At 36.7% G+C, this 11,162-nt stretch overlaps 1 protein-coding gene across 6 annotated transcripts in view; it reads right to left on the reverse strand.

Moving 5' to 3' along the window:
* Positions 1-9,180, reverse strand: part of LOC138701432 (oocyte zinc finger protein XlCOF22-like) — a 106,290-nt gene extending 97,110 nt beyond the window's left edge. For 3 of the 6 annotated variants that reach the window (XM_069828310.1, XM_069828308.1, XM_069828304.1), the window contains exons 1-2: positions 6,587-8,720; positions 3,261-3,358 (exon numbers count right to left, since the gene is read on the reverse strand). In XM_069828310.1, the coding sequence (XP_069684411.1) occupies positions 3,261-3,358; positions 6,587-6,686 (198 nt within the window). In that variant the 5' untranslated portion in view covers positions 6,687-8,720. The other 3 variants (XM_069828306.1, XM_069828305.1, XM_069828307.1) reach the window with 3 other exon arrangements.
* Positions 9,181-11,162: the final 1,982 nt, after the last annotated feature.

The raw sequence follows: 11,162 nt of genomic DNA on the forward strand, positions 1-11,162 counted from the left end.
CGTTGATGAGATTGGTGATAGCGAGATGGTATTTGGCGAGATGAGGCCGAGGATTCGGCATTACCTGGCATTCACCTTATGGTTGGGGAAAACCTCGGAAAAAACTCATCTAGGTAATGAGCCCAAGCGGGAATCGAACCCACGCCCGAGTGCAGCTTCAGATTGGCAGGCAAGTGCCTTCACTGACTGAGCCACGCCGGTGGCTTTTCATTCAACTGATAGATAGTATAAATAAACAAGCAGACATTAGAGATATGTTAAAGAGTTTCAAATCATCGAGCGCTACTTTATCTTCACAGTTGTGACATTGCAAACACTGCTCTTCACATCACATGACCACCATTTAAAATTGTCATAATGTTACGAAAACTTTTAGTATTTTTTACGGTATTATGAATTACTATAATTATGAACTGATTAATATAAACTACCATATTCAGTACTAAAAATAAACATTGTACGTATTTAAAAACTTTATTTTTAAATATCTATATGAAAATCACTAAATTTCAACATGGTAAACAAATTTTGTGCAGTACAGTATGCCTTTACATAACCTATAAACGTATTTTTCAATTATCCGGCAAAATCAGTTACCCAGCACTGGCTATGTCCCACAGTTGCCGGATACGAGGAATTCTACTGTATGTTGCTGATAAGCTACCTACAGAATCACATGTCTTAACACATACCATATTATGGATCCAATACTACAACTAGATATAATAATCTGGAGATGTATGTAAATAACTCAAAAATTGAAAATTACATAGTGCTGTTAATTTTCCAAATTACGATCCCCATACCAATAAGGAACAAACATGTGTTTCAAATTGTCAAACAGAAAACTTCTCCTGTTATCGCATAACATGACGTTGTACTTACTAAATGATTGTTCAACTTTACATGAAGTAATGAGTGCATATTTAAACTTGCTCAAATCTTCTGTGTGTACCCAAGTTCAAAGACTATGGTACAACCTTCACTTAGCACTTTGTTAATAGAACTGATTGTCTTGAATCTTGGGTTTTTCTTCAAACTGGAAGAGAGCTTATCCTTTACTCCAGCTCCAATCGGCACCTTGTAGACTTTCCAGAGAAGTGATTACAGAATGAACAACATCAAGGCTGTCTGAGAGTTTGGAAGAAGATGTCTCCAAAGATTTAATGGCAATGCATAAATGCAAAAAATTGCACTGGGTATAGGCAATATCATTAAGCTTCACATCACTAAATGATTGATTTGTTGTTTCTACAGAAACTGCATCTTGAGAATCAAAATGCTGGAGAACTTGTTTCACAAACAACTCTGTTGTAAGCCTTTAAAAATACTTTCTTTGTATTCGAAATTAGTGTGTCAACATTAGAAAATTTATATCGAACCAGTTCTGCTATGCGATGGAATGCATGGAAAAGACATGTGAGACAATATTTTAGGATATAAAAATTGCATATATGGTGCTGCATCCATCACAACAAGAAAGACATTGCTGTGTTTCACCTCATCAGGCAACAAAAATCCCATTGCATCATTAAATAATTTAGCAATATTTTGATGACGGCATTTTGGTAACATCTCATACATTAACAACACAGGCTTACTCACTTCAATATCTTTCAACACACTCACTATAACATTTCCAATATGTCTTCCCTGTATATCAGTTGCCTCGTCAATTGAGACCCAAATGAGATCATCAGCACCAATTTCCAAACGAATAGAGTTAATTGTTTCCATATATAAGTCAGGTACATAGCTCTTTCTGATTGTAGATTCATCTGGCACAGTTTCATGTGTGTATTTCTTAAGAAACACAGCACTGGATTTTTAATTTCCAAATAGGGATGTCAGCGCAAACCATAGCACGGCACAGATTACTTGCAAACTGAGATTTCTGAGGTCCTGGGTGTTTCTGAACTTGAGGTTCAGTGAGTAACAACTGCTTTTGAGATGTGGTCTTTGAAGCACGGGCCTGATAACGTGACATAGATAAGTGTTGCAGGACTTGAAAACGTTGAGAACAGGGCACATTCTTCTCACAAACCAGGCAAAAAAGTACATTTCCATCTGTGGAAAAATTGTCAAATTCCTCTGTGTAATGCTTTAACTTTGCACAGAGTGAGGTCTCCTCCTTTGGCATCTTTTAGTACAATATTTAACTAGAAATTAAAAGAAAATTAAATGCTGAGGTCACACAACACAAAGTTATTGTTCAATCTACATATGCTGGCTAACTGCGACTAAATTATGCTTCACTCGATGACATGGCATCGCTTGGACATGCAGTGTCAAGGTGCTCATCATGTGACCAACAGACGGGCAGTGAGATTCAAGACAGAAAATCTTTTTACCATCTCGCTCAAGGTCATACACTTCTAAGATATACAGGCTTGTTATAAAATGAATAAAATTGCAAATAAGCATGGAAAAATTAATAAATGTGTAAAAATATGTACTTATGAGTAAAATATGTGAGAATATGTACTTAAGAGCAAAATATGTAAATATATGTACCTTCAAGTTTACGTTTTTGGGCTCTAATTGGAATGAAACTCCAACATATCACAAATCTCGTATGTTAATGTTAATATAAAAAAATATGTAATAATATAATTATTATCCGGGCCCTGATAACAACCTACAATAAATTCAGCATCTTGCAGATATTTCTTACTATTTTCATAGACCAAGTGTGAGTTCAAGAATGAAACATTTATTAATACAATGACAGTGTAATCGCTACCCAATAAAATAAACTAAAAAAACTAATGAAAGAAGTTTACAAGTTGAGACTTCAAGGAAGGTTCTCTTCTAACTTACACCTCCTCTGCGGAGGCTGAATGGTCAGACCTTCATACTGTCATGCAGGCGGCCTGGGTTTGATTCCCAGTCAGGTCTGGGGATTTTTTCACTGAAAAAATCCATAGGGAGAACTGTGGTGGACAAGGTCGCAGTTGGGATTTTTCCTGGGGTCCTCCCATTTTTCCCCAAATTAGGCATTTATATCATTCCGTCACCATTTTTCCATTTCATTATCATTCCGTAGCATTCCCCGAAAATTGGCCGGCAATGCATGAAGAGGTTTGGCCTAAGGACGAGTGGGGTTGCCTGCTCGAAACCTGGACCACAGAACCTTAGTGTGGTCAGCCGGTGTGGGTTTGGGAATGCGCCACCAGAGGGCTAGTGCAATAGATCTGGACAAGGTCGCAGTGCCGGGCCATAGTGTCCCCCTCCATTAAATTCAACTCAATTCAACTTACATCTGGTGAAACATCAGCCTCTTCTGTAACACTGTCAACATTTGATTCTATAGCCAATGGGTCAACCTCAGGCTCCATCTTGATAACATCCATTACAACTGAAAGAACAGTGCCACAAATTTTTTAATTTGATGTTTGTTAGGTATTGTTAAATGTCTTTAACATGAATATATGTGTACCATGCATGAATAAAACAGAAACATTTCACATACCAAAGTTTTCATACTACATATAAATTAAGTTTTCACCGCAATTCTATTTGTTATCTCAAAATGAAAAAAATGACTAGAAAAAGCATTTCTACTCTTAGCACTACTTCATCACTGGTAGAAGCACGAAATGTGCAGATGTAAATAACTGAAAAAACAATTCATTCCCCTGGTATCATTTGCTTTTGCTTCCTTCTGCATTAGAGTAGCATCTAAATACACATGTATTATATTCGTAATCAATCACAGCATGTGCATGAGCAACAGCAGCACCAACAGATCAATGTGTATTTTCGTTGACGAGATAATACACGTTCAGCAGTGATAACATCATTCACATCTGTGCTCATTGGACACACAAGACCAAACTTTTCGTATTGCATAAGTTATATTTTGTACAATTATTGGGTTGAACACATGTAAAGATATTTTTACAGAAAAGCTACACCAAAGAAGGCTATATTGTTTTTTTCTTCAGTGGCATGTGTCATATGGATATAGTCACGAAAACTAGTTTCACGTTGAAGTGACACATACTTTCAACGTAAATACAGTTTGTTACTTGTCTGTATATTCATATCAGTCTTAATGTAAGTATGTACACCATATTAACTGCACAAGCTCCTCTCCTTTTTACCTTACAGTCGGCCTGGGTGATGCAGTAGGTAGAGTACTGGCCTACTGTGCCTGAGGTTGTGGGTTTGATCCCAGCCTAGGTTGATGGCACCTAAGTGTACTTAAATGCGACAGGCTCATGTCAGTAGATTTACTGGCATGTAAAAGAACTCCTGTGGGACAAAATTCTGGCACACCGGCAATGCTGATAATAAAATCTAGGCAGTTATGAGTGTCGTTAAATAAAACATATGTTATGTTTCCCCTGCATGCAGGCCTCCATCTCCCACTCTCACTTCTCCAACACTTTCCACTATACAGTCTACTAACACATCGCAGTTCGAACATTTACTAATTTTGTAGTGTTTTTGTCTTGGTAAATACCAGTCTCTCACGAAAATACTCCTTTTCTGTTCACCGATTTATAGAAGTCATAAACAACAAGGAATGATTTGTAAGACTACACTAACCTATTTAGCTCTACTGCAATCATCATGAAACATGAACATGTCATAGATAGTAGTGTCGTCGAAATTCCCCTGGACCAACAGGGTGTTATAATCTCATTACATTTATCACTAATTTATTATGACGTTTATCGCCAACTTATTACTTTTAGGCCTAGAACAAAATTAAACCAGAAGTCATATCCGTGATGGTCAAAACAACATCCTCTGAAGATCAATGTGCGGGATTGAAACCTCACAAGGTAAGTTGTAAATTAATAATGACGAGCATATCATAAGTGTAGAATGTAATAGATGTGAAAGAGTGAGGAGTTGTCTGAAGAAGTGTACAAAGGAAGGATAGTGGAGAAGAAAAGAAGAGAAAAGGAAAAAGGAGTGAGGGAACATGTGGGAAAAGGGAGGAGAGTGAGAGAGGGGAAAGAGGATTAAAGAGCCATGTATCGGTATGAGGAACTAGGTAAAGTTTGGAATGGCTTGCACTATCCACTCTGCTAGTTATATGAAGCACTACCATGTTTGCACCATATAAGACTACCTACCATGTGTTTTCCCTCACTCTATAAACGATTTTTTTTTACTTAGTTATTTAACAACGCTGTGTCAACTACTGGGTTATTCAGCATCGATGAAATTGGTGATAGGATCATTTCCATTACAAAAAATTTCAATTTTCAACTTTCACATTTTTTATTAAAAAAACATTCCACATTTAGAAGATGTACCTAATTGTGTAGAGAAAATAGTGAGTTTTAGATTTTTTTAGTGACCAATTTTCAAGATATCGTTTTCTGAAAATTGGCTAATAGTGTATGTCAAAATTTTTTATAGGCTACATTGACCAGTTTTAAAAATACTATATTGTCAAGACCATTAAAGATATAGTTGTGGGACAGGCGTCTTCGGAAAGCTTATGAAGTGAGCTTTCAAATGATGTATCACATGACCTGAAAAAATGCCTTAATTTTCCAAGGTCATCCAACATAATTTTGAAAATATATCTAATAACAATTTAATGTATTAACAAAGTTCCAAGCTTCAATTTGAAGTGAAAATGGGATCAAGAGATATAAATTAATATATAAAGTGCACTATGGAATTTTAAAACACATTTTCAGGTGAGTTTTGTTGCACCTATAATTTCTAAGCTATACAACATATTCTGATGAAGTAAATTGTGATTGACAGACAAAGGTTCAATGTATCCAACACCTTGATTTGGAGCAGGTGCAGTCATCTACTGATACACGGGAGGGAGGAAGTTTAGGCACTAATAAGCAGGTCACACGGCAGCAAAAGCAGTGTAACTCGAGAATGAGGAGCGATAGAACGTTCACAGTGGTATCAAACCATCAGTTACAGCCGAGAACAATCTCAGTTGAACAACAATCAGCAGTCGACAAGTTAAATTGGAAAAATTCGTAAGTAATGTTGAATGAAGAGAGACAATACACAATGCCCAAGCATATGCAGCATATGGGAGAGGGTGCATAAGCAATGGTTACCTTACATTCAGCATCCTATTCCGACAGACTTACTCACGCATAAAAAGAACATGAGGCTGTCTCTGATACAGCCTACCCTGATTTATTTTTGTTAAGATTATTTATACACACATTAACATCTATGTCACATTGCGCATGTAATTATGATTTTTGGGTAGCTATCTCGGTAGGCAGTGGACTATTGTGATTCTCTGTTTCTAATGTTATATGTTACAAATGACTTGTATTCATTTTAACTGATTTTAATTTTTAATGATTATGAATATTAAGAGGGGAACCAAGAAAAACCTCTGTCTGTAGCCGGTCATGGAATTTGAACCCTCGACCTCCCAAACGCGAGTCTAGTGTGTTACCTCGCTCCACTGCAGCATTCTTATGTTACTATAACACAGAGCTATTATTATCATATGTCCCAGAAAAGAGCAGGCGGCCAGCTGCGCCCTGCGTGGTTTCTGCAGAGTGCATAAACATTTCTTCATACGTATATAACAGTACTGTAATAACAATAAATATTCAATAATATTTGGACTTACCATGCTCACAGTCATTGCTGAAAATGGCCCCCGTTTGCCACCATACACAACTGACATCTCCTGATAAACGAATGAACAACACTCTGAAGTTCCACATCATTGACAGCTTGGATTTCTCGTATATAGTCTTATAGTTCAACTATAGAATGCGGATTTTTTGCATAAACCTTACCTTTTAGTGTTCTCCATAAATAAAAGTCACAGGCTGTTATATCTGGGCTTCATGGAGGCCTCAAATTATTACCTATTAGTCTCTTACCGAAAATACGCCTCAATTCCCTCATTGACATGGCAGATGTATAAGCAGTGGCGGAACTTGTTGGAAACAAACTGACAATCGTTTCGCATAAGAACACTACGTTTTCTGCCTGATTTTCGAGCCTTCACTGAGCCTGTTTCTTTAAATCTTTCAGCGAGTCGTCTGTTTTGGCAGAAGGCACAGATCTGTTCGCAAACTCCATTTGAAATTTTCGTCTTGTTTTCGCACGCGACCTTCTGTATTTGATGTACGTATTGTATATATAGACACGTTCACATAGTGAGAATTTGTTGCTAGGCATTACCTAAATACACAATAATCACTAAAGTTTATATACTAACGCTGTAGGCCTACACTTGAAGAATCGAGAGTTTCATTACACGACTTCTAACCATTGAATGCCATATGGATACTGGAGCTCGAATGCGCGGGAGAAACGGTTAGCGCGCGGCGGAAACAACTTCTAGTTTAGGCTACTTTTGTACCACTATCTTAACAATTACAAGCCACCGGCGTAGCTCGGTCGGTTAAGACGCTTGCCTGCCGATCCGGAATTGCGCTCGGGCGCGGATTCGATTCCCGCTTGGGCTGATTACCTGGTTGGGTTTTCCCCGAGGTTTTCCCCAACAATAAGGCAAATGTCACGTAATCTATGGCGAATCCTCGGTCTCATCTCGCTATCACCATCACATCGACGCTAAATAACCTCGTAGTTAATACAGCGTCGTTAAATAACCAAGTAAATAAAAAAAACAATTACAACTCATTTCTGATCTGTAAGTATATTATAGGCTATTATTTAGCAATTTTGTCATTGTCACCAACTCTGTGCTTTTTCAACCAAGTGCACTTACGTTGTAATAAAATTTATAACTTCTGACAATGTGGTGGTCCCAAATTAAATTTCAAACGTAGATAGGCCATTGAATTATAGATAAAATATTATTTAAAACAAGATGTATATGTGTAATCATAATGTATATTTAAAACAAATCCAAAGGGCACATTTTCTGTAATTAAAAGTCAAAAGTAATAATGACTGACCTAATATTTGAAAAAAAAAATATATAGGCCTATAACATACCTATGCAATCTATCATTGGAAAGGATATGAAAGCATTTTTCTAACATTTTTATTCAACTCTTTACACTTAATACGTCCCAAGTTAGAGTAATGTTTATACCACTAGTCGTAAAGCAAATATGAAAAATGTTCAAACTTTGCAACAGCATTGCGTCAAAACGATTCCTTTACAACGTTAAAATGTAGACGGTTATGTACATACTCCATGTGGCCTATGAACAGACAAATTTTCATTAAAATTTGAAAGGTTCGGACTGTGAACTGTGTTGATTTGATATGGAATGAATCCAACGCGAGATGCTATTTGGCGAGATAAGGCCGAAGATTCGCCATAGATTACCCGACATTCGCCTTACGGTTGGGAAAACCTAGGAAAAATACAAACTAGCAACGAGACCAAGCGGAAATCGAATCCAAGCTCTAGCGCAACTTGCTTGCTTGATCGAAAGTCGACCGGTTGTCCTTAGAAACCGTTCCGACGTAATTGAAGCATGGCCTACTCATCTCGCGCAGGTTATGTGGGAGGCAGCAAGTGGAAAGCTTACGGAATAGACGCATTTTCGTCCACAGAGGACCAAGGGTCATGCTTCAACCACCTGGAACGCCTTCTATTAGTCGCTTAATCATATTATAATATAAATTGAATATCTAACCCTTCGACAGTATTGGAAAACACATAACGTACCATGAACCCATAGAATAATAATTATTAGAATGTAAAACGAAAACTTAGCCTTGCTAACTTTGGTGAATCTTCCTTTTGGCACAGCCAGTTTAGGGAATTAAAAAAAAAACACTGAAAATACCTTAGTTTTGTAGTATGGAGTAACTCGATGTGATCACTGGGAGAGCTCGCGGCTGTGATAAAAAGTGTTCAAAATTGATTTCCAGCGCCACAATCCCAGTGATATACATGTGGATATTCGTTACGAGTCCGTTGGAAGTGGCTGTTGGAAACTCTAGATTGACCCTAACTTATATTATCAGAATGCAGACAAGAAACGAAGCAATGCGCCAGATAATTACTATGTAATACAGTTCATGCCCCCTTAACTCAAACGAAAGGTGTACTTTAGCTACTGTACACAGGGTTGCCAGAAATCTTCGGGTTTATTTTAATGTTGTCTCATGAGTTACAATTTTGCTAAAAAATGACTTTTTTTTCAACTTCCTCACAAAACCGTCCGCCCGACCACATCATTGCGGTCTGCGGTCTGCGCTCTGCGGTGCTTACTGCTTGCAACACGAAGCCCTAACACGGCAGCTATGATCGTAGCAAACCCCTGCAAAGAATAGTCTTGTATGACTTGAGGCACTGCCATCGTGATCTAATACAGGCCGTACGGCAGACCACGTGACTCGCTTAACAGCTGATCGCGAAAGGCGGTCTTTAAACCATATGAATTAGTTGCAGTGCATGAAGAATAACATATATTTCTCTGAAATGCAGTGTAATTGCGTCAGTAAAATTTTAAACAGTGATTGTGAGACACTTGAGACACAATTTACTTGCAATTTAAGGTATAATATTATTTTTGGTGTGAAAATTACGTTGTTGCAGGCAAAGTTCGTATGTGTAATACCTGCCTTTATTTCGATTAAATATTGCGCCCTTATGTGGTTGAGTGAAATTTTGGTCTTATAAACAGTAGGCTAAATATGTGTAATAATATATACGTGAAAGTGAAACACTGACTGGCATGTAAAGTAAGTTGTGATTGGGCCGAAGTGCAGCGTTACCGATGTTACTCTTGTCTAATCCATTATTGTTAGTTTAACGTATTTGTCTTATTAAATTTAAATTATTGGGCCCTTTTTATTTGTGAATAACCTACATTATACGAGTAAATAATACGACGTTTGGTAATATACACAATTTGAACTAAAAACGAGATACATATAGTATATTACGAAAAATTATACCCTATAGTTTTCATGACTGTTACAGTATCTAGAATTGTAATTAGTTGAAATAAAGCACTCATGCTTCATTACGAAATTCTTGCACATTCATTTATGCACGTTTCAACAATTTTCAGTTGCATCGCACGCATATTTTAATGTGTTGAAGTTATAGGTTATGTTTATTCTATCAGTACTTTCCTTATGTCCATATTCGCAATTATGCATTATAATTAAGCATAACGCTACGTATAACTTATAAATGCAATTTGTCTACACTTCAATTGTATTTATTCGTTTCAGACGGTACTCCAGTCTGAAGTCTGATTAGTTTAATATGTTACTAGGGCTAAACTAGCGCTGAGGTAGTTCCCTTCGTATTCATACATCTTGCATATACAAATTAGTTCGGTTCGTTCAGGATTTTAATATGCCTTGCTTATAGGATCAAATGCATCTCCACAAAAAATAAATTCAACTGTTTTCAGTTCAGAAATTACCGGAACTATACCTCAGCGCTACTAAGTAATATAACGTATGTACATTTCATATGAGGGACTGTGGTGAATTTTCTACCTATAAGTAAGGACGGTAACCGTGTTCTGAAGTTTATCCTAAAAATATATTCTTCTTTATTAAATCTCAAAACCGTTTTCGTTCTCAACTTAAGCCTAAAATGTTGACGCAGATAGGTTATGTTAACATGGTCAATAGATCTTATAGGAGATTTGCCACAAAATGCCATAGTTTTAGTCTTATGTACAGATATCTCCATATTATAGTATAGGTTGGAATGCTGAAAGGTGGCAACCCCACCGTCCAACTATATCTGCACAGCCCTCGTAAGGCGGTCAGATGAAATCTCAATTACTGGTAAGCTACAGAATAATGGACCCCGATCACCTATATTAATGTTACGTGATTCACTAAAGTGATCATTGATTTTAGTTGACTGAGTTCTGTTACTTAAGTAAGATTTAAATAATTTTAAAGCCAATCCATTAATTCCCAATTTATCCATTTTATTCAAAAGTATACTGTGATTGACTGTATTGAAAGCTTTTTGTAAGTCTAGAAAAATTCCTAGGCATTTCCTACATGTAATTGTTGAATTATTTTTAAGTAAGTGCCATATTTTTTTCTGAAACCAAATTGATTATCATTTATTAGTGTTTTTTTTTTTCTAAAAATTGTATTAACTGTGTTTTTATATATTTTTCAAATACTTTAGAGAGACTGGGTAATAGTGAAATGGGTCCGTAATTATTAAGATTATTTTTGTCACCAGACTTGTGTATTGGTATTACTAAGCATGTTTTAGGGCTGAGGGA

Source organism: Periplaneta americana, chromosome 6, assembly GCF_040183065.1.
Source record: "Periplaneta americana isolate PAMFEO1 chromosome 6, P.americana_PAMFEO1_priV1, whole genome shotgun sequence".
Taxonomy (NCBI): domain Eukaryota; kingdom Metazoa; phylum Arthropoda; class Insecta; order Blattodea; family Blattidae; genus Periplaneta; species Periplaneta americana.